This window comes from Balaenoptera ricei, chromosome 11, assembly GCF_028023285.1.
Source record: "Balaenoptera ricei isolate mBalRic1 chromosome 11, mBalRic1.hap2, whole genome shotgun sequence".
NCBI lineage: Eukaryota > Metazoa > Chordata > Mammalia > Artiodactyla > Balaenopteridae > Balaenoptera > Balaenoptera ricei.
In genome coordinates, this window is record NC_082649.1 from 34,443,812 (window position 1) to 34,466,076 (window position 22,265).

The 22,265-nt window shown below is 52.7% G+C and overlaps 2 protein-coding genes across 5 annotated transcripts; one reads left to right on the top strand and one right to left on the bottom strand.

Annotated features, from left to right (window-relative positions):
- Positions 1-21,396, top strand: UNC5CL (unc-5 family C-terminal like). 2 transcript variants are annotated; one of them, XM_059938744.1, is made up of 9 exons: positions 1-136; positions 13,119-13,564; positions 14,088-14,388; positions 15,130-15,392; positions 16,104-16,205; positions 16,467-16,534; positions 17,402-17,502; positions 17,654-17,767; positions 19,649-21,396. In XM_059938744.1, exons 2-9 carry the CDS (start codon positions 13,180-13,182, stop codon positions 19,869-19,871), a joined length of 1,557 nt encoding a protein of 518 aa, XP_059794727.1. In that variant the 5' UTR covers positions 1-136; positions 13,119-13,179; the 3' UTR covers positions 19,872-21,396. The 2 variants fall into 2 exon arrangements, with proteins under 2 accessions (XP_059794727.1, XP_059794726.1); XM_059938743.1 differs by lacking the exon at positions 1-136 and adding an exon at positions 9,431-9,512.
- TSPO2 (translocator protein 2) lies at positions 4,924-9,517 on the bottom strand. Of its 3 annotated transcripts, none has more exons than XM_059938746.1 (4): positions 9,121-9,517; positions 5,878-6,070; positions 5,384-5,525; positions 4,924-5,145 (listed from the first exon to the last, which is right to left on the bottom strand). In XM_059938746.1, the coding sequence occupies exons 2-4, from the start codon at positions 6,048-6,050 to the stop codon at positions 4,945-4,947; spliced, it is 516 nt and encodes a 171-aa protein (XP_059794729.1). In that variant the 5' UTR covers positions 6,051-6,070; positions 9,121-9,517; the 3' UTR covers positions 4,924-4,944. The 3 variants fall into 3 exon arrangements, with proteins under 3 accessions (XP_059794729.1, XP_059794728.1, XP_059794730.1); XM_059938745.1 differs by lacking the exon at positions 9,121-9,517 and adding an exon at positions 8,053-8,261; XM_059938747.1 differs by lacking the exon at positions 9,121-9,517 and adding an exon at positions 7,469-7,496.
- Positions 21,397-22,265: the final 869 nt, after the last annotated feature.

A 22,265-nucleotide genomic window follows, 5' to 3' on the forward strand; every position in this document is an offset into this window, starting at 1 on the left:
ATGGTGACACCTGGGACTTTATTCCTGGTCACCGCGGTCTTCCATTCCAGTGGCCACTCCTGGCACCGCCCAGCTCCCGTGGCTGGTGCTTTGAGTCTTTGAGGAGAGCGAGCTGATAAGAATCATGCCCATTAAGGTGAGTAATAGTGTTCCCCTTTGAAAGGGTGTTTGCAGGGCCAAAGAACCTACTGGGAGAAAGCAATAAACTTAACAGTCAGCTTTTGAGAGGAGATTTTCAGCCCTTAGAAATGTGTTGGAGTAGGTGAAGGTGGAGGGGGGAGGGGCTTTTTCGGGTGCTCCTCTGAGCAGATCATTTCTGGGCAGGCTGGGGGACCTCACAGATATAGACACTAGAGGGACAAACGGGGTTGATTAGATACCACTGAGGCTCCTGGCGTGACAAAGAGGGCTTCTCCTAACTCCCACGCCAGAAGAGGGGACCTCTGTTATGAAGGGTCCTTGAAATCTAGGTAGGGGGAAGGGGCCTCGGTGGACTCTGCTTGAGGATGGAAGTGACAGGGGTGGTCCAGATCTGAGTGGATCCCCCCAAAGTCAGGCTTTGTTTGGATGGGTAACTAGTTCGTCACTGATGAGGATCAGCAATAAATCTTTAAAACAAAAGGGTCTTGTGCTTGTTTTCTGGAACAACAGGAAAAGGGATCTCTGGGAAGACTCTGATACTGGGCTTGGAGTGCAGGGAAACCCCAGGAGATAGAATGGATGGTGGCCACCACAAGGGAAGCAAGACTTTGGAGCCCTGGCCCGGGCCTGACAGTACTCGGGGGCCTTACGCCTCCACTAGGGCATCACCTCTACCTGCCCGTAGGTAGGAGGGACCACAGATGCACAGAGAAAACACTTGCTGCACTCTGCCCGCCTCCCAGCCCAGCTGCCCGACGTTTATCCACTGGACATACACCTACCGTTCTGCCCACCTCACCTGCCCCTATGTATCCCCATTCTGCAGACACTGGCAAAAGGAAGAAGAATGAAGGGATCAGGGGAGAAAAGAGGGAACTAGGATACAGTAGAATGAGACATCACACTGCCTCCTGGGGTTGCTATTTCACTTGGAGCTGCTCCCCACCTCTCCAGACACTGGTGAAGGCCTTGTCTCTCCCCTACCCACCGAGTGAATCATATTCAGACACCAGGTGCCCACTCAGAGGCAAATGGAAAAACACTGCCCAAGGACACAGAAGCACACACACGTGACTTGGATGGTGGAATCCCGGGACACATCTGGCAAAGAGAGAAGGCAGCTCCGATTCGATCTGGGCACAACTCTAGGTAACAGGAGAGGAAGGGCTGAGGGCAGTGTGTGCTCCAAACTGGGCTCAGAACTGGGAGGCGGGGTAGAGGAAGGGCAAGAGGACAGGCAGGTGGGGGGGGCTGGAGGATTAGAGGCTCGCACTCAGGAACCAAGGAGCTGGTGCTGAGGGGGATTTTAAGGATGACTTTGGGGTCAGAGGATAAGAGTTTGGGGTTGGAGAGCCTGCCCTTTCCAGCTGTTTCTGCACAAAGCCAGGAAGCTGTGCCAGGCAGTAATGCTATTCCAGGGCTTGGGACACTGCCCAAATCAAGCTTCCTTCTAGCGCCAATATCCAAAACTAGAGGCATCTGGACCCCAGGACTTGTGGTAGCAGCTTGCCCTGCAGAGGTCATAGTCACATGACAGGCATGGTGCATCCTCTCGGAGGGCCAGTGTAATTTCTGGAATTAGTTGGCAACGTGAATAAAATGTGGTAGCAAGTATCTGTAATGCCTACGTGAGATGGTGATGGTAATGCCAATGACAAATACTTCTGGGGTGTAGACTTGTTTAAGTGGAACTAGGATAAGAATCCATGCAGTGTGGCTCCCTGAGCCTGTCCTCGATCAGTATTTATACATTTATAAATTTAAAAGTTACCTGGATCAATGGAGTTATCAATTTAACTAAAAGCTTTAAAAAATCTGATTGAGGGGAAGTCAAAATCCATGTGAATGTGTAAGATAAAGAGCCCATCATTTTGTGTGTGTAACACTGGTCAGGCTGGCCCACAGACCTGTGGGGAAGGTCACTCACTCTCCCGGCCCTTAGGAAGTCTGGGAAGTACTTCCGCGGTCTCAGAGCAGGGTGGGTCCCCATGGCAGTGTGAATCAGAACCATGGGTGCTCATTAAACAGGTGGCCTCCCGGGGTCCCCTCCTAGGACAGCTAACATTTATTGAGCACCTCCTCTGTGCCAGACACATTTACTCTTACCCCAAATTCTCTGAGGTCCCCATTTTACAGACGAGGAAAATGAAGCACAGTGAAGTAAGTTGTACCTGGTTACCAGTTAATGACAGGGTCAATATCCAAGCCCAAGCTGGTCTGTCTCCAAGGCTGGAACTGCAAACCACCGTACCTTATGGCCCGCATTCCTCAAGTTGATCTGATTCTGTGAGTCTTGAGCCAGGCTGGAGTCCAGGCCATCAACAAGGGCCCCAGGAGGTCACTGGGCCGCACTTTGAGAAGCAACGCCCCACGGCAGCTGTTCTCAATCTGCCCGCACATTAGAACCACCTGAGAAGTTTCAACAACTATTAATGCCTTTCCCTCCCCCAGGAGAGAGGCTTTTTCAATTGGTCCAGAGTGGGGTGTAGGTGTTGGTGGGGTGCTGGTCGGCATTGTCTTTTAATGGGATCACGTGTTCATTTATTCAATCAACCAATCAACAAAGATGTATGAACACCTCCTCTGTGCTCTGTGCTGCTCTGGGGCTGGGGACACAGAGGTGGGTGGGACACTGTGCGTGCCCTCCAGGAATGCCAGTGACCGATGTGCCCAGCTGGGCAGAACATGCCCTTAGTGGAGGCGGGGAGGATGCAGATTCCTTCTCGCTTGTCCTCACTTGGTGAGCTCCAGGAACAGCCAGTCTCCTTCTCAAATGATGATGTCCTCTGGCTATTCCCCCTGTGTGGTCCTTGGTTCCAGACCCAGAACTCAGCTCACAGAACCAAAGGTTGTCAAAGCAAAAAAGGCCCTGGGCTTCCCTGGTGGCGCAGTGGTTGAGAATCTGCCTGCCAATGCAGGGGACACGGGTTCGAGCCCTGGTCTGGGAAGATCCCACATGCCACGGAGCAACTGGGCCCGTGAGCCACAATTACTGAGCCTGCGCGTCTGGAGCCTGTGCTCCGCAACAAGAGAGGCCGCGATGGTGAGAGGCCTGCGCATCGCGATGAAGAGTGGTCCCCACTTGCCACAACTAGAGAAAGCCCTCGCACAGAAACGAAGACCCAACACAGTCATAAATAAATTAAAAAAAAAAAAAAAAAAAAAAAGAACGTGAATTTCTTAAAAAAAAAAAAAAAAAAAAAAAGGCCCTGAAAGACCATCCGTGCCTGTAGCTCTCAAATTTCAGCGAGCAGCTGACTGAAGTGCTGGGAGCTTGTTAAATCTAAAGATGCCTGGAGCCCACCCCAAAAGTTCTGATTCCTAGGTCTTGGGTGGGGTCCGAGGAATACGCATTTTTAATAAGCTCCCAGATGGCTCTGGGACACCCTCAGCAGTGTTTCTCAGGTGGGCTGCACATGAGGGGGTCCTGGCAGTTTTAAAAACACTGATGCCCAAGCCCCTCCCTAGAGAGTCTGGTTGGTATTTTTCAAAGCTCCTTCCACAAGGCGCTGGGGCCTTCCAGCTGGCCTTGTTTAAGATTTGGGGAGCCAGCCCCGGGGCAGCCACTTCTTGCCACCATCAGGGCTTTGAGACAAGAGGAGAGGAAAACAAGAGGAGGGAAGAGAGGAAAATAAAAAAGCCAATAAGAAAGTTTAGAAAGAGAAGTAAGAGAGAAGGTTGGACAAGAAGCTCCTTCTGAATTCACTAGCCAGCACCGAGGCTTACATCTCTCCTTTTTCAACAGTTTTTCTTATTACAGTAATAATTAATTGATGTAAAAAACTAATAGTATAAGAGTATATGAAAACAAAAATAAAAAAGATCTATAATCTTATCAGAGATAATGACAGAAGGTCTTCATATGACAAATATAATGTATAATATATCATAGAACCATAATATATACTATGATACTGTTATTAGTGAAATTAATATAATATAGTAATTAAAATTAATTAATTAAATAAAATTAATAAAATGTAGACTAGATAATATTTTATATGTGATACATAATATATATTTATATTTATATATGATACATAATACAAAATATATAATCAATATAATATATAGCTTGACAAGTGGAATTGGTATACTTTTTTACTTTATCTACTTTTTGGTTTTGATCTTCTGTAACTTTTCAAAAACACTTTACTTTTCAGGTAATTAAAAATTTAAGTCCTGGGAATTCCCTGGCGGTCCAGTGGTTAGGACTTGCCGCTTTCTGTGCCAGGGGGCTAGGGTTCGATCCCTGGTTGGGGAACTAAGATCCCACAAGCCTTGCAGTGTGACCCAAAAAAAATCTGTTAAAAAAAATCCAAGTCCTAAATTTTGGGGTCAGGTTTGTGAGGGCATGTGAACAGAAATGGTGTGCCCACTCTTCCCACACGTGCGCTCACACCTTCATTCACGTGTGCACATGCACACAGATGTACAGACACGTCTATTCCCACCCTGCAGCCCTGGACTTCATACACTCAAGTATACATTTCACATCATACCCTCAAAGATAGTTAGGATTTTATTTAGTGATACTACTAAATTAATTCTTATTAATACAGAATTTATTATTTTATATTAAGTGTGAAATAAGTTTCCTTCCTTTCCCATGTCTCTGAATCCTAATGGAAAGTGGCACCAGGGGACCTAGGACAGTGGCCACATTGGAGCGAGTCACCTTCAGGGACTCATCAAGCCCTGCCACCTCCCCACCCCCCACTGTCCCCACCCTAGCTCCACAGCCCTGCCTGAGGTCTCCTCTATCCCCACCCTGGCCCTCCCTCCTCTCCCCTGCCCCCTGCCTCAGTCACTCTTCTCCCACGTGGGCTGGGGCTGGTGCTCTGGACAAAGGCTGTCCCTCCACAGGCGATAGGTGATGGAAGAAACCACGGTGAGCCAGGCCAGGTAGGGCAGCAGGAGCAGGGCAGCCAGCTTGTTGATGGGGTGCCAGATCAGCGCCGTGCTCACCACCAGCCCGAAGAGCAGCAGCAGGTGCAGCAGGGCCTGGGCAGGGGCAGGGCGGTCAGGCAGGCTGCCCTGGGAACCGGCCCTCGACCTTTCTGCAGCACCCTGGACCTAGCGAGCCAAGTTCCCAGTGCTCTGTGCATGCCACGGAAGCTCAGAGAAGTCTGCCCAACCGTTACCTGCCCACACCTGATTGACCTGCTGTGCTATCAGCTTCTGGGGCCTGGTGGCCTCATCTTCCCCTACCCTATTCCACTGCTGAGCACTGGCGCCTTACCAGACCGGGGGTGTGGGCTGTGAACAAGAGAACCAGGACAGTCCAGCTGATGGCGAGCTGCACAGCATAGAGGCCGAGGGGCAGGGCCAGGGGCCGCCCAAAGCCCCCTCCCAGGTCCTTCCACACCAGGTAGGAGGCATATCTGTGGAGAGATGGTGGCAGCAACGCTCGGAGGAGGGTGTCCTATGGTAAAAGGAGAAAGCCCTCTGGCTTAGGGCCTTTCGGTTACCAAGAGGGAATCCTTGTGGGCTGAAATCGGGGTAAGTGGGTCTAGGCATCATTTGAGGGCCGGGGGCGGGGGGGAGGTGGGGGAAGGGATGGGGATACTGGGAGAGGGGAGAGGAAGAGGGAAGGGTTGGAATCCGAGGCAGGCACAGAGGGGACACCCCAGAAGAGGCAAGATGAGGTACCATCCCTTTAGAGGTCAGTGTACGGCAGCAATTCAGGGCTAGGAGACTTGTTCCCACCCCAGGGCATGAGAAACAGACACTCACCCCGTGATAGAGTAGATGGCTGTCCACACCAGCAGCAAGACTTTGTGGGATGGGCACCACGGCAGCTTTCTCAGGCTGTCACACCAACCAGACATCCAGTGATGGGTGAGCAGCCAGACCAGGGTGGGCCCCAGGAGGGGCAGGGCCACAAAGGCGGCCCCTTGAGGCCACATTCTCCTTGAGGAGGTACAGTCTGGGGAGGGAGAGAACACACTGATGGTAGCCTTCTCCTAGTCCTTTCCCCGTGTCTGCCCATCTGTCTCCTCCTACCTGACACTCTTCCCTGGCCTGGGCCCCTCATAGGCCTGGCCTGGGCCTCCTCCCCATGATTGACAGGATTAGAAGGAAAAAAAAAATGTGGTTATTCTCAGTGTCTGGAGTGACTGCCTACTCCATCCTTTCCTGTCAAGTGTCCGTGAACATGTCCTGGAGGTGCTGGAGACAGGGCTGACCAGCCCGTCTGCCTGTGCATCTTTCTATCTTTCATAGAGGCCCCACTGGGTGAGCCACATCTTCCTCCTCTGAGCCCACACTGCCTTCCCCCTTTTCCACCCTCCGTGGACTTCCTTTCTCCACACTGCTTATTTGGCACTGGGAGCGTACTGTCTAGTATTGATAACTGCTTCTTAGTGAAAGACTCCTCTCCCCCAACGTGTGTCTGGCTCCTGGATCTCAGGTCCAGGTAGGCCCGTCTTTTCTGCCTCTCTCAGTGGGTGGCACTTGGCCAGGTACATAGCAAGCCCTCGATGGGGATAGTGTCTCAGACTGAACTCAACCAAGCTGACATAACCAACCTGGAAGAACCACATTTGGAAGGCAGGAGCCAGAGATCCTTGGGAGTCTTTTCTAGTCCAGAACCGGCCTGCCCAACTGCCCCGGGTTTATCTCGCTATACCAGACCAGCAAACCCCAGGGGCCCACCCTGCTCGAGCTCCCGCCCAAATGCAAACTCAGCTGAGTGACACTGTAGATTCCTTTCTCCAAAGTTCTCATCTTCCCCTCAGGAGCTGGGGGAGGTTCCCCCTCCATGTCTTTGCTTCCAGAGGGTCGGGGCCACAAACACAACCACCCAGATTTTTTTGTGGCTTGACTTCTCAAGGAAACCACTGCTTGGTCTTTGATTAAAACACTGCCATGCTCATTTGCATGTTGCTTTGCATGTCCTTTGCATGTAGGATGATGCACAGACCCTCCTCCAACCAAGGCCCCCACCCAATACCATGCTTCTCATTCGCCCGTGATATTTCACCTTCCTCCCCATGACTGACAGGATTAGAAGGAAAAAAAATGTGCTTATTCTCAGTGTCTGGAGTGACCGCCTACTCCACCCTTTCCTGTCAAGGGTCCATGAACATGTACTGGAGGTTCTGGAGACAGGGAGAACCACCCTGTCTGCCTGTGCATCTTTCTATTTATCTTTCTCTGCTTCTCACTGTCCACGTTTTCACCTTCTGCCTTCCTGTGTCTCTATGTCTGTGTTTTCTACTTTTCTATCCAGTGTTGGAGGTTCCCCCTGACCCCCCTTCCCTTTTTCCTGTCCTCCCCACTCCTGGCGCCCCTTTATTTATCCCCAGGCCTGTGTTCTCCTTACCTCAGGCAGCATACCTCCCAGACTGAGTGCCGGGGATGTAAGATGTGTGGAGGGCAGAGGAGGGTGGGGGATGGGGAGAAGGGTGGAGTGGGGCTCCTAGCTGGCCTGCCCTTCTCCAGTGACAAGGGTGGTGACACTGGCTGGGGAGTCCAGGCTGCTGCCTGCATGGCCCGGAAGCGTTCCTCTCAGCAGGGGATGCCCTGGTCTGCTGGACCTGGCCTCTGGAGGACTCCCCTTGATGGAACTGTTGAGGCTTTGGTGCTGTGGGACCCAGACCTCTTGCAACAGCTGAGCCCCAGGCTGCCAGACTACTCATGCCTGTAGTCACTGCATCCCATGAACCAGCTTTGTGTCCACGGCGGTGGTGGGGACCCTCAGATTTCCCCAGAACTGGGGCTGTAACTGGGGCTGTCCCCAGTGAGGCAAGCACCAGCTTCGGAAATGATCTCATGAGACATGGACACAGCCCCTGGTTATTGCCTGCTAGTTGGCTTGGAGTTGAGCTTGACAGTTGTTTCACAAACCCCTAGAACCTCATGACTCAGAGGAAAAGGCAGCCAGCCTCCTGTGTGACTCAGACAGACCTTTGTCCAGCAAAGTCCCACACGTCCACTCTTCATTCCTATCAAAGTTCTGAGCACCTTTTCCTTGCTTGTCCATTAGACATGAGGTCCTCTCCCCAGGCTGGCTGCTCTCCACCATTCCTTTGCCCCATCTCTCCACTTTGGGGACCTGGGCACCCCTGGGAGGTGTTTATCCCCTCCTCCCAGGGAAGGCAGCCCAGGGGAGGGGGTGGCAGTCCGGGACAAGAGGCTAGAGAATCGTTAACTAAGACGAAAGCAGAAGCAGTTACTTATTTTCCATGGGAGATGATCACTTCAGGGCTGGGGGAGTGACCTCCGCTGCAGGAGGCCAGACCACAGTGACAAGTTACCACTTACTGAGTAACCATTTCGTGGTGTGCACTTTATATTTATTAGCTCAGTAATGACCATCATTATCCCTCGCAAAGTAAATATTATTATGTGCATTTGACAGGCAAGGGAAGTGAGGCTCAGAGGGGTTGAGCAACTAGCCTACGATTACACAGCCAGCAGGTGGGTCACTGGGTTCAGTGTTGGCAGTCTGGATCCAAAATGCCTCCCCTTTTCTCTCAGTTGGCCCATTCATTCATTCAAGTCTTTATTGAACACCTACTTTGGATCCGGCTGTACTGAGAGCTGAGGATACAGAGCAAATGGCTGGAAAAACATCCCTCTGCACAGGGAGCTTTCATTCCAGTGGCAGAGTGTCAAAGGAAGGACCAGGCTGGCAAACGGCCTGAAGTTCAACTCTCCCCCAAGTGGCAGCATCCCTGTGGGCAGTGGAAAGAGCACTGGGTAGGGAGCAGATACGGCTGTGCCCCAATGCTGCCAGCAGCTCTGGGTCATTAACTCGGTGCCTCCACCATCATATCTGTGCAGGAAGGGTGTAGAACTAGGTATTGTCTAAGCCCCCGGACAGGCCGCAATGGCATCACCTGGGGGCTTCTAAGATGTAGAACCTTAGGCCCCACCCCAGACCAACGGGATCAGAGCCTGCATTCTAACAAGGTCGCTCAGGCGGTTCGTGCGCATTATAGTTTGAGAAGCCCTGGTTAGGGTTCCTCTTACCTTGTGCCGTTTTAATAGTCTCTGGCGGGGGACAGCCACTGACCAGCAGAGGGCACTCTAGAGAGGTCTCACCTGTACCCAGGTTGTCTCCCTCTGTCCCCTCCCTTCCAGACCTAGACTACTAGTCCTAGACCCAGTCCTCTGACTCCTGCGATCCTCCCTCACCTTGGCTGGACTTTGCCAATAGACAGGGATAGACTCCCCACCCCTCCTTAGGGCAGCTGAGAGGCAGGACTTTGCCGGGAAGCGGGAAGTGCCAGGCCACTGCTGCCTGGATTCCCCGCCCACCTCCACTTGTCCGCTGGCTTGGCGACGGGGTCTGGCTGACCTCTCTCTCAGAGAAGGAACTACTGTTCCTGGAAAAGCCGGCAGCCTCTGGGAGCACCTACACGGTAATGTGAACACCGCCTGGGGCAGCTGGGGGTGGGGTGAGCGTTGCGATGGGGCCACCTGGGGCTCAGGGGAGGAGCCAGGCCAGCTCAGCTGGGCCTGGCGGAGTGTGGAGACCCTGTGCTGGAGGAGGAGAGGGGGAAGGGGCTTGGGAGAGGGCCACTGCCCAGTGGGTGTGAGGACCAAGGGGAGGCACTATGGAAATATAAACTGCTGATGAATGCTGCCCATGACTTAGATTTGGACTCATCCATCCTGGTACCTTTTATGTACTTCAGTAATTGGAGATCTTTCAAGGAGTAGACACAATAAGAACCAGTGACGTGGGAGAAGGGTTGAGAGTTTCCTTAAAGGATACGAGCAGAGCTTTGCAGCAGGAGCCTGGATCCTTGTGCTGGAGGAGGCAACTCCCTAGGGTTAGCTGATGGCAGCATCCTAAAGGACCCTCATCTTGGGGGAGTGCTACCCAGCATGATCAAGGGTCTGGGGCAAGACAAACCAGAGGCCTGGGTAATAAAGGGTCAGCCATGGGGTTGGGAGGCTTCCGTCTGCATTTACCCGGTTGCTGTGCTAATAGATTTGGGACCCTTCCCCTTCCTGGGGCAAAGGGGAGAATGGAGTGAGGGCCAACGCAGCCTGGAGAGCTGTCAGCCTGGGAGAAGCGGGGCTGAGCTGGGGGAGGAGTTAACCTGCTTCCGGCCAGGTAATGAATGGGCCCCTGTGAGAGGCCTTCCAGGTTGGAAGGTTGGGCAAGGGGACTCTTCTGCGCCACCCAGTGGGGTGGAGGGGATTTGGACTCTGGTCTTTGGAAGCCCTGGAAAGGTTGTTGCTATAGAAATAGGGAAAGCCCCTCCTTTCTTTCCCAAGAAAGAAAGCTGGCCCATCCCCTGCTGCTGGTGCCTTGGTGGGCAGGGGGTTGGGGGGGCATCACTTGTTGTGGCACCAAGGATGTGCCTTTAGTTCCTTATGTTTATTTTTCCTTGTATTTATTTTTGTTTCTTTCTCTTCTAACTTCATTTCCTCTAGAAGTGGAAACGAAGAGACCCTGGGGAAAAAGAAGGGGCAGGGAGAGAAAGGGAGTGTTTCTGGAAGCTCTTGTCATCTTTGCTCATCCTTCCCTTCTGCTTTCAGTTGTAGCTTAATAATCTACCCTCTGTCCTCCCTGGGGGAGATAACTTGGTGTCCTTATCTGGGAAATGGAGATAAAAATAAAAGCTAGCTCATAAAGCTGCTGTGAGGATCAAATGAGCTAGGCCACGTAGAGCGCTTTAACACACTGGCTCAGCAAATCTCCGTGAATGTTAGCTATTATTATTACAGTTATAATTCCAACTGTCTTTACTATGGAAGGACCGAAAGGATTGGATGGGACGTAAAGGGAAGTCTGCGGCTCCGACCCCCATCCCCACCAGATTCAGGCATCGCTGGCTCACTTACTTCACTTGTGTCCCCAGCCAGGGGCACGGTCTGCAGGGTTGCATGTTAAGGCCAAGGGAGCAATGCCACGCCTTCCCTTCTTGTCTACATTTTCAGTGAGGACACTGGGGGAAACAGATCCCGCCCCAGTGCTCCATCCTGACAATACAGAGGAGCTGTGGCCCCTGTTGGGGATTGGCGGGGGAGATGGGAAGGGGGCTTAGGTTTCATGGGCCCTGAGAAGGAAGGAAGAAGTTGGGCAAGGAAGGGGCAGGAGGCTTGGGGCAAGGCCTCAGCTCTGGGTGGGTGGCATAAGTGAAGGGATGATTCACTAGTGCAGATCCTAGTGAATCAACCATGGGGACCCTGGCGACTTTGAAGGAGGATGTGGTGTCTCACAGAACTCAGCCTCGGAGTAAATGAATCCCATGCCCTCAGAAGCTCCATGAGAGCCGAATAAGACATCATTGTTGGCAGGACTGAGCTTCCCACAGTTCCTGGTCCACAGCTGGTGCTCAGAAATTGTTCATTTGAGTGGGAAAGCCACACGTGACAGCATATGGTCAAGAGTTACTTAGTATGGTGGGAGGCAGCGGTGAGAGATTTCAGAGGGCGAGACTGTCAAGGGCTGGTGAGTGGGGGCCGGGACGGTGGATGGCAGTTACTCCTGAGCAGGAGGGGTCCAGGCAGGTAGATGAGGCAGGTGAGGAGAGCATGAAACAGAGAATAGCAGGACCAAAGGCCAGAGGCTAGAATTAATGAGCTGTGAGGAGCCTGGTCTTGCCCGAGGGTGGAGGTGTTGGAAATTAAGGGAGGAAGAGGGAAAGTAGGAGGGGGAGGCAGTGGATTCTGAAGGGCCTGGGGAAGAGCTGACATCCTCACGGGAAAGTTGCTGGAAGGCCCCAGTCTGATGCTGGGAACCAGGTGAGCCTCACCGGAGGCCCCCACCTTTGGTTTTCTTTCTCTTTTTGCTTCCACTTTTAACTTTTGTTACTCTTGTATTTTACATATCCCTGTGAACTACGCTCCAACCTTTCTGGCAGAAGGAGGGGCATAAATAAACAAACATATTTGGACAGGGTTTTATCATCTACAGAATGATTTCCACATGATCTCATGCCATCTTCACCATCACTCTGAGAGGCTTTTTTTCACTTTCATTCGTTTTTAAAAAGAATTACAAAGTTAATATACAGACATGCTTGGTGGGGGGATTCAAAGAGTACAGAGAAAAGAGTTTAAGAAAATAGAAAGTCCTCTTTCACACCTTCCAGCCCCCCAAATTTTCATCTCTTTCAGTAATGACCAATGGGAATAGTTTGGGGTGTGTCCTCCCAGACCTGCACGTCCCAGGCAGGAATCACTAGCACATGTGGCTACTGAGTCCTTGAAGTAGAGAGAAGCCCAATTGCGATGTGCTGTGAGTGTAAAATACACATGGATTTCGAAGACTTAGTATGAAAAAAAGAATGTGAAATATCCCAGTAATTTTATATTGATTACCTGTTGACATGATAATATTTTGAATATATTGGGTAACATAAAATATATTATCAAAATTAATTTCTCCTGGTTCTTTTTACTTTTTTAATGTGGCCCCTAGAAAGTTTAAAAGCACATCTGTGGCTCACGTTATATCTTTATTACAGAGCACTGCTCCAGACCTTTCTCTATCATTTATATCTATACACCCATAAATATGTATCTACAGTTGTATATAGTTTTGTTGTTTACATTAATGAGATCAGAGGATGTCTAGCTCTTTGTGACTTGCTTTTCTACTCTAAGATTTTCCTATGTGAGCCCATGTAGATCAAGGGAGCTATTTTGACAGATGAGGAAACTGAGGCACATTAAACAACAGGACAAGCTCACAAACAATAGTGACCAAGGTGGCATTTGAACTCACATTCTCTAACTCCAAACCCAAGCTCTTTCTGTCTCATGAGAGAGAAATTTGATGTACTAGGTCACGGGGAGCCATGGCAGTTTCTTAAGGAAGAGAGAGAGGGAGAGAAACTAATAAAGAAATTAATTTCTTTAATTTCCGTTAAAGAAATTGATCTGACCGGGGTGCATGGGTGCGCTGGGATGAAGACAATTTGATCCTTCATTGCAGCCGCTTAGAAGTCAAGTCTTAGCCTCCACGACCTTGAAAAGGCTTACCTGACACTGACCTCTTTTCCCCCCAGGCCCTTGGCCTCGGCTGGCACAGGGGTGCAGGGGAACTGGTAGCATCAAGTGACCAGGCGGATGTGCTCCCATGAGAGTTCCTTCCAACCCGCCCAGTTCCTACTGCTGGTGGGGGTTCCAGTGGCAAGTGCTGTCCTTCTGGCCCAGTGCCTTCAATGGCGCTGTCCTCGCTGGCTGCTGGGCACCTGCTGGAAGCTGGAGAGCCAAGAGGAGCCAGCCTCCCATCCCACTCCCCTACCTGAAAGTGAGTCCTCTGCGGAGGGCCCTCCAGCCTCGCTGCAGGAGATAGCTGCCTTCTACCAGGAACTGCACACGCCCACCCAAGGCCAGACTGTCATCCGACAGCTGATGCACAAGCTGTTGGTGTTTTCGGCTCGAGAGGTGGACCACCGCGGTGGCTGCCTGATGCTCCAGGATACGGGCATTTCCCTGCTCATCCCGCCAGGTAACAGCACCCAGCTTCCTCCTCAGCGTACAGTTGTTCACATTGCACATTGGACAAGGGCACCAACTCCAAGGGAGCACCATTCAGAGACATCTTCATAATTTTGAAAGTTGCTTATATGTTTAGTATGACGTTCTTGACTCCAAAGATGGATATATTACATATTTTTTACGACAGTTTTGTGGCAGGTGGAGGTAAAGGGCCTTGTTTTAGTGAACAGTGTGTTATGACGATTCTCCCATAAAGGGAAGTAAAATGTCTGGAGGAAGAGCACCTTTTGCAAATTCACACAAGCCCCTGAGCGAGCTGGCAGCAGCCCTTGGAGAAGGGGGCGACTTGCTCAGGGTCACATCCCAAGTCAGTCACAATCACCTTGTTCTCCTTCCACACTGCCTCTCCAAGTGCCCTGCTGCACGCCCGCTCCTGGGCTCCCGCCCCACCTCCTCTCCCACTCTGGCCTGGCCTCCTCTGCCGCAGGGCTGTGCCTGTCTGCTGGGCCCATCTCAGCTCTCCCCCTCCCCAGGTGCTGTGTCTGTGGGCCGCCAGGAGCGGGTGGCACTGATCCTGGTGTGGGATCTGTCAGACGCCCCGTCGCTGTCCCGAGCCCAGGGGCTGGTGAGCCCCGTGGTGGCATGTGGCCCCCATGGGGCCTCCTTCCTGAAGCCCTGCACCCTCACCTTCAAGCACTGTGCCCAGCAGCCCAGCCAAGCCCGTACCTACAGCAGCAACACGACCCTGCTGGACGCCAAGGCCTGGAAGCCGCTGGGGCGGCCAGGAGACCACACCTCCCGGGATGAATGTCGCATCCACCTCTCCCACTTCAGGTAGGCACCAGCCCGTCAGCCTGTACTTCCTGCCCCCTTTCTTTGTCTGCCTGATCGTCACCTCTCTGTAGGGGTCTGCCCCTTTATCTGTCCAAGATGGCCTGCACACCCCGTATCCCCCTGTCCTTCCCCAGTCCCTCTGTCCTGGTGCCTATGGCAGCTTATCTTGCTCCAACCCCATCCAGGACCATGCGTCCCACCGTGGTCCCTCTGCCTGTCTAGAAGGGTCTGGCCCAACCCTGGTCCTGTGTCTAGATGGGGCCTGTCCCATCTCCACTTCTGTCTCTAAAATTGTCTGTCTCTTCCCTGTGCCCCTGGTCAGGACTGTCCCCAAGCTGTCTAGGGCGCTTTGCCCCTCCAGTTCTCTGAGACTCTAGCCCATGGCACGCCTGTCCTTAGCTATGTCTCTCTAGGGTCTTAGGTCCCCCTGCCTCCCAGTCTCCTTGCCACCCACTGACCAGAGCAGGGCCATGCATGGTGGCCCTGAGCCCAGTGTCTTCCTTTCCCATGCTGGCTCTTCTCCCGACCCAGGGACAGTCACTGTGCCATGACTCACGTCCCTTCCCCCTAGCCGACCCCTCCACCCCAGTTCTTCCCCACATGCCCTGGAATGTTCTCCTCACCTCCTTGGGAGCCCGCACAGCGGCCCCTGGTGCGGTGGGAGCCCGGTGGCAGGTGGGCTGGTCTCCCAGCCTCCCTTGCCCCACTGTGCAAGGTCCCTGTCACCGTCTCTCCCCGCAGCCTCTACACCTGTGTGCTGGAGGCAGCTGTGAGCAGGGAAGCCCGGAAGTGGCTGCAGCTGGCCGTGTTCTGCTCGCCGCTGGCCCCCGGGCAGTCTCACCTGCAGCTGCGCGTCTACTTCCTCAACAACACACCCTGTGCCCTGCGGTGGGCTGTGACCAATGAGCAGCCGCACGGCGGGCGCCTGCGTGGCCCCTGCCAGCTCTTCGACTTCACCGGGGCCCGAGGGGACCAGTGCCTGAAACTCAAATACATCTCCGAGGGTGAGGGGGACAGGGCCAGGCGACGGCGCATCGGGGAGCCCGTTGGAGGGAAGGGTCTGCGCCTCCCCTGTGGTGGAAACCTGGGGGCCTCGAGTTTCTTTTTGAGATTCCTGGGCAGGCAGCAGCTTCAAGGGGGCCTTCTGGCTCTTGCTGCTGCCTCTTGGAGGCCCCGGCTTTCCCACTTCCTCCCTCTGCTGAGGAAGCCCCGGTCCCTCCCTCCGTGGGAGGCCAGCCGAGCCAGGTGTGTGGCGAGAGGAGAGGCATTGCACCCGCAGGGGCAGGGACGGAGCGGGAGGCTTCTCTTGTCCCACCTGGATGGAGCCGGTGTCGGAGGGGGAGGCCCAGTCTTCTTTTCCCTCGTTCTTTTGTGGGTTGGCTGAGGGAATTGACAGTGGGCCTAAGGGTGTTTGTGGGGTGTGGACAGGGCGCGCATGCGTGGCTGCACCTGGGCTAGTGGATGGGAGGGAGGGGGTTGAAGGGGAGGGTGGAGAGGTGCGGGGAGGAGTCTGGGTGCTGGTAGAAGGAAGACCGCTCCCAGGGTCCCCACCCAGGCTCTGGGGCCTCCCATCCACTTGAGTCACCCTCCTGCCTTTGCTCCCTCCCCATCCCTCCCCTCAGTGCCCTGCACAGTGCCTGCCACAGGGTGACCTCCTTAAACCCTTGTAGAAGTCTCCCCTCTTGAGGCCCTCTGTCCCTCTGCCCCCTCCCCAGGTTGGGAGAACGTGGACGACAGCAGTTGCCAGCTGGTTCCCCATCTGCACATCTGGCATGGAAAGTGCCCCTTCCGCTCCTTCTGCTTCCGGAGAAAAGCAGGTAGCCCAGGAACCCCGTGTCTACCTCCTGCCCTCTCCTCTCCCCTCCTGGTCACCCTGGAGCCCCACAGCTCCTCATTCGGCCATGCCTGCAGACCCTCTCTTAAAGGTTAGGGGCCGCAGCAGATCTCTGCAGAGAGAAAGATGGGGGGCTACACAGCTGCTTCAGATTTCCAAAGCCTTACACTGGAGTCCCTTTTGCTCTCCTGCTCTCCTCTCCTGGGCCTTTTCCTCTCTCACCTGCTACGTCTCCTCTTTGTAGCCAATGAGAACGAGGACTGCTCAGCACTGACCAATGAGATCATTGTCACCATGCACACCTTCCAGGATGTGAGTTGGAGCTGAGGGGCAGAGGAAGGGCAGGGCCTGGGGGAGTCCTGGGCAAAGTGGGCGAGGGTCTGGTGCCTAGGAAGTATGGCTCTAATCACATAATCAAGCTGGTGAAGAGGGCATTCTTCCAGGGGCAGGGACTGCCTGGCCTCCAAGTTACCCTCCATCTTTGACTCTCCTGTCTATCCCTGGATGAATCTAGCAGGAGGGTAAAAGAACCAAACCCTACATGAACCCTTTCTTCCAACCTGGAGGAACTTGGGCATCAAAGAGAAGTGGTTTCTTTCTGGACAGATTGTCTACATCTGAGAGATGGTGCTGTGTATCTTTAGGTGGAGAGTGACCCAGGAAGGGGGTCTTGAGTAGGTGGGATGGGAGTTAGAGATCCCACTCTCCCGAGGGAAGACATGAAGAAATCAGGATTGGAGAGTCTTTGGGGAACCATGTGGCATCTTACTGGAGAGTAGGCAGATACCCCTCTGGGTATCACTTGGGGAGGAGGAACCAAGGAGAGGAGGAATGGAGGAAGGGGGCACATATGCCCAAGTTCAGTGTCTCTATTATTAGATGACCTCCCCTGCCCTTGACCCCACCCAGGACTTCTCCTGGTGTCTTAGGATGTACCTTGTTTGGTCTTCATGTCCCAGGTCCCAAAGAGCTCTGAGCAAACTTAAGGCTGAAGGCTGTGGGGTTGGGGAAGCAGAGGGTAGAGGGTGTTGATTGGGGTGGGGCTGTGTCTCCTGGTTAAGTGTCTCCGGTGACAGGCTGAAGGAGAGACACGAGGCATGGAGATGGGTGCCCTGGCTTCTGGTTCAGAGGGATGTCTCATGATCCCTAAGTGTGTTCCCCGCCCCTCTGTTGGCTCAGGGCTTGGAGACCAAGTACATGGAAATCCTCAGATTCCAGGCATCGGAGGAGGAATCCTGGACAGCGCCACCCCCTGTGACCCAGCCACCCCCATGCAACAGGTGAGGTGGCGGTTGCTTGAGCTGCTGCCCGGGGGATGTTTGGGATTCCTGCCTTTGGGCTTGCAGGGCGAGCATGGCATTGAGGTGTCTGTGGAACCAGGCTGGGTCTCTTGATCCTCCCCTCCAAGGACACCCTTTCCCCCTGCCTCAGGCTGCCCCCAGAGCTCTTCGAGCGGCTGCAGATGTTGTTGGAGCCAAACAGCATCACTGGCAATGACTGGCGACGACTGGCCTCCCACCTGGGGCTCTGTGGTACAAAAATCCGGTAAGAGGGATGAGGTCCGGTAAGAGGCACAGAGGGGGAGGGTGGACTGGGGTGGGTGTTCTCAGGACCCCTTGGAGACTGGACCATTCACAAAAGAGTGACTTAAAAGTCAGGGAGCAGCTACTCCCCACCCTATTTCTCAGAACAGGGTTGATTTCATTGACAATGACCTCATTGGTTTGGGCCAAGCAGTCCTCGTTCTCATGGCTACAAAGAGGAGAGGACACGGCAGGTGAGAGAGGAAAAGGCCAGGGGAGAGGAGCAGGGGAAGTGAAAGGGACTCCACAGGAAGGCTTTGGACATCTTTCTATTTTATCACTGTGTTCTTGGTACCTAGAATGATGCCTGCCTCATGGCTGGTGTTCAATACATAAATATTGGTTCAATAAATATTCAAAGTGGATCGGTTGACATGTAAGTCATTGGTACATACTGAGTGCTTGACATACTGTGCCCTGAGGGGCAGAACAGCAGACTATAGGATAATGTGTATAAAGCATGTAGCTGAGTGCCTGGCACAGGTTAATTCAATAAACATTAGCAGTAGTGGGGACAGCGCAGCCATGGTCTCAAGAGAGATCAGTAAACCAATTCTGAGCTAAGCCCCAGCACCCGGATGATGACGGGTGGTCAGGGAAGACTTCACCCAGGAGATGGGACTAGAGTTGGATCTGGAAAATAGGGTAGATTTTAAAATCACCCATTTATTAAACCTTTATCAAGTACCTTCTAAGTCCTGGAAAACCTATGCTAAGCATTGGGATACAGGATGAATGAGATATGGTCCCAGAACCAAGGAGGTCACCCTCTAGTAAGGGATACAGAGAGCTTAAAAAAAATCAAGGCAAGTGCTCCTTTGACCTTACTGTATGTATCCCATATTGCATAGCAAGTTGAAAACAGAGACATAAAATGGCTGAAGCAAGAATAATGAAGACTTATGTCAATTACAGTTGACCCCTGAACAATGTGGGAGTTAGAAGTGTGACCCTCCATGCAGTCGAAAATCGTAGTATAACTTATAGTCGGCCCTCCATATCCACGGTTGTGCCTCCACAGATTCAACCAACCAGGGACCAGGTAGCACTGTAGTATTTACTGTTGAAAAAATCTGCATATAAGTGGACCCACATAGTTCAAAGTGGTGTTGTTCAAGGGTCAACTATATATCTCCATTAAATAAAAAAGAATAATAAAGACTTGTGGGAGCTATGTCCAGAAGTCTGAACTGAGGGATGCAGAATGGTCTCCTCCACCTGGGAGGTGGGAATGAGGGCTTCAGAAACAGGTGTTTGGGAAGTAGGGGATCCACCTTCCTGTTTGCGGGAGGAGAGGAGGAGAGGAGGTGGTGGGTCTGGTGTGTTTAAGGTGAGAAGGAAGCTTCACGATGGGAGCAGGGAGAAAAGGTCAGAAAAAACAGGGCAAGGCCAAGTGGTGGGTAAGCCAGAAAGTCAGGGGAGGGGGCTTGGTTAGTAGGTGAAAGAGACTCTGGAAGGTTTTTGAGCAGAGGAGGGTCACCCCTGGGAGCAACTGTTTCCTTAGTGGTGGGTAGGATGGGGCCTGGGATGGGGGGCTGGGGGAGAGTGTGTTTGGGCTGGGGGTGGGGGGTAGAGAAGGCAAATACAGAACATCAGAGCTGGAAGCGACCTTAGAGGTCCGCTCACCCAAGCCCTCGTGTAAGAAGAGGAAACTGAGGCCTAGAGGGGAGTAGGCTTTGAGCCAGGGCCATCTCTGATTTCAAGTCCTGGACCCTCCCACCATCCCGAGTGCCCTGGAAGGCAGTTAAGAGCAGGATGAGGACCAGAGCTGGGGGAGGGGGTGGATCTCCCTGCAGTGCCCCTCCCCCCCCCCCTCACCTCCTCCCCGCACCCTCCCGGCCAGGTTCCTGTCCTGCCAGCGCAGCCCCGCGGCAGCCATCCTGGAGGTGTTTGAGGAGCAGAACGGCAGCCTGCAGGAGCTGCACTACCTCATGACCATCATGGAGCGGCTGGACTGCGCCTCCGTCATCCAGAACTACCTGAAGGGGACGCAAAGCGATAGCCCAGCCCGGGTCGGCTGGGTCGCCCAGGAGAACCAGGGCCTGGAGCTGGATGAGAAGCTCTGAGAGCCCCGCTATGGGGCAGGGTGGAGCTCTGTCCACCGGGATGTGCCCCTACACCTAGGAAGAAAACAGCTGCAGTTCCTGGCTGTGCCCACCGACCTCATCAGGACCCTTGGACGGTGTCTGGGGCCACCGCGAGTCCGGACGCCTCCTCGGGTCAGGACCACCCTTTCGGCCCACGTCGTCCTGCGTGCAGATCCCTTCCTGGCCGGCAGGGGGCGCAGGAGCCCAGGAGATGGCCCCAGCGTGGCTAGCCTTAGGGAAACTATTTAATAGACCAATGGACTGTTAGGCTGCCCTGTTGGCACCCCTTGGGGACTGGTTAGTCCACGAGTATTCACTGAGCACTTAGTGATACCCGGCACTGGACTGGGTGTCATGGGGACTCCTGGAATATATGAGGTCGGGTTTGGAGCCTTGTGGAAACCACAGTTCTCCTGTGGGAACCAAGATGCCCTCGTAGGAGCTGAGGGCAAACACTAAACCAGCAGCACATGCCCTGTGGTTAGGGGATGTGGATGTGGTATGAATTGTACCTGCATTAGGAGTTGGGAAGGGAGGGAGCTGAGTATGGGCTGGAGCAGTGAGAAAGCATCATGGAGGATGTAGGAGAGATGATTTACAAAGAGTGAGATCTTAAGGTGGGGGAAGGCGGGGATGTGACTGGACTTACAGTCGGAGCCGGGTGAGCGTGGGGTGCTGAGTCATCAAGGAGCCCAGCGTGCTGGGTGTGAGGTGAGAGCAGGACAAAGGTTCAAGGCCAGATCTAAAGATGGACAGTCATAGCTGGCTGTCCACCTGTCTCCTTTGACTTCCTTTGTTTCTTTATCCTCCCATCCTTGCCTTGTCTTCCTCTCTCTGTGCCATTATCTCTGTCATAAAACATCAAAGCTGAAAAGAAACTTCAAGATTATTATTGTTGTCCAACCTTTTAATCTCTTTATCTTGAACTGTGTGAGTTTTAAGTCTCTCTGACTTCATTTTGCTGTCGCTGGCCCCTGCAGTGGCTCCGTCCCTGAATCTGTCTCTCTTTTACTCCTGGCCTTAGCATCTTTTTGTCTATACCTACTTAGTGTACCTGCCCTTGTGTGTTTCTTTCTCTGAAATCCTCAGTTATTTCCCTCAGGTAAGTGTCTCTAAACCACGGTTAAGGATCAAAGGCTATTGAGAGACACTGGTCTACCCTAGGAATGGATGGGTGGGGATTTTACCCCATGAGTCAAGATCCACTTTAGGGTCAGGAAATAGAGGATAGGGATTAAAGAACATCCCATTCAGTCAACTCTTTATTCAGCACCTACTGCGTGTTAGACACTGTATAGAAAATAAATCAGTAGTCTGGGTCCTGAAAAGAGAACAAAGGATTTGACTCAATTTAAGCAATTCTTTTGTTTGCAAACAGGTGTTGTTAATTTTTTCAAGGGCAGACAAATGATCTCTCTGGCAACACTAACAATTTCTTCTGTATTTAATTAAAAAATATTAAAGCTTTTTCTATGATGAACAACATTGTATAATAAAATATGAAAACTGCCTTTCTTTGTTACTAGCTGTATTTTGCTCAGACTGATAAATTTGAATGTGGGTATGAATGGTTTTATGCGGTAAAATTGTACTGATGGGGGCCGGCTGGAGAGAAGCATTTTGTAGATTGTGCTTCCAGCGTGGTAAATCAGGGAGGTTCCCTTCCCTTTCTGTTAGAAGCAAGCCTTCAGGGTGGGGCCCTCTCACCCTCCCCCTCTTCCCCTAACCCCATCCATTCTCTGTTAGTCCTCCCACCGCATCGGGGGCTGCCAGCCACTCCAGGCTGGTACCTTGGCCTTCTCCCTCTTCATTTGGCTCAGGATTGAGCTACTAAGAGCATCTTTCTCCCCTGGAGTCTGGTACAGTTTTCCCCTTTCCTCCTATTGTCTATTCCTTGCTTTCCATGCCAGCCAGAGTCATCTTTATTTTGTGTTACTCCCTACCCTGGAACAAATCACTTTAAGAGTGTCAAGTCTTTTGGAATTGTGAATAAAAGCCATGAAGGAGGGACTCCCCTGGTGGCACAGTGGTTAAGAATCTGCCTGCCAATGCAGGGGACAGAGGTTCGAGCCCTGGTCTGGGAAGATTCCCACATGCCGTGGAGCAACTAAGTGCATGAGCCACAACTACTGAGCCTGCGCTCTAGAGCCCGCGAGCCACAACTACTGAGCCTGCGCGTCTGGACCCTGTGCTACGCAACGGGAGAGGCCGCGACAGTGAGAGGCCTGCGCACCGCGATGAAGAGTGGCCCCCGCTCGCCACAGCTGGAGAAAGCCCTCGCACAGAAACGAAGACCCAACACAGCCAAAAATAAATAAAATAAATTAATAAAAAAAAAAAAAAAAAGAAAAGAAAAGAATCTGCCTGCCCACG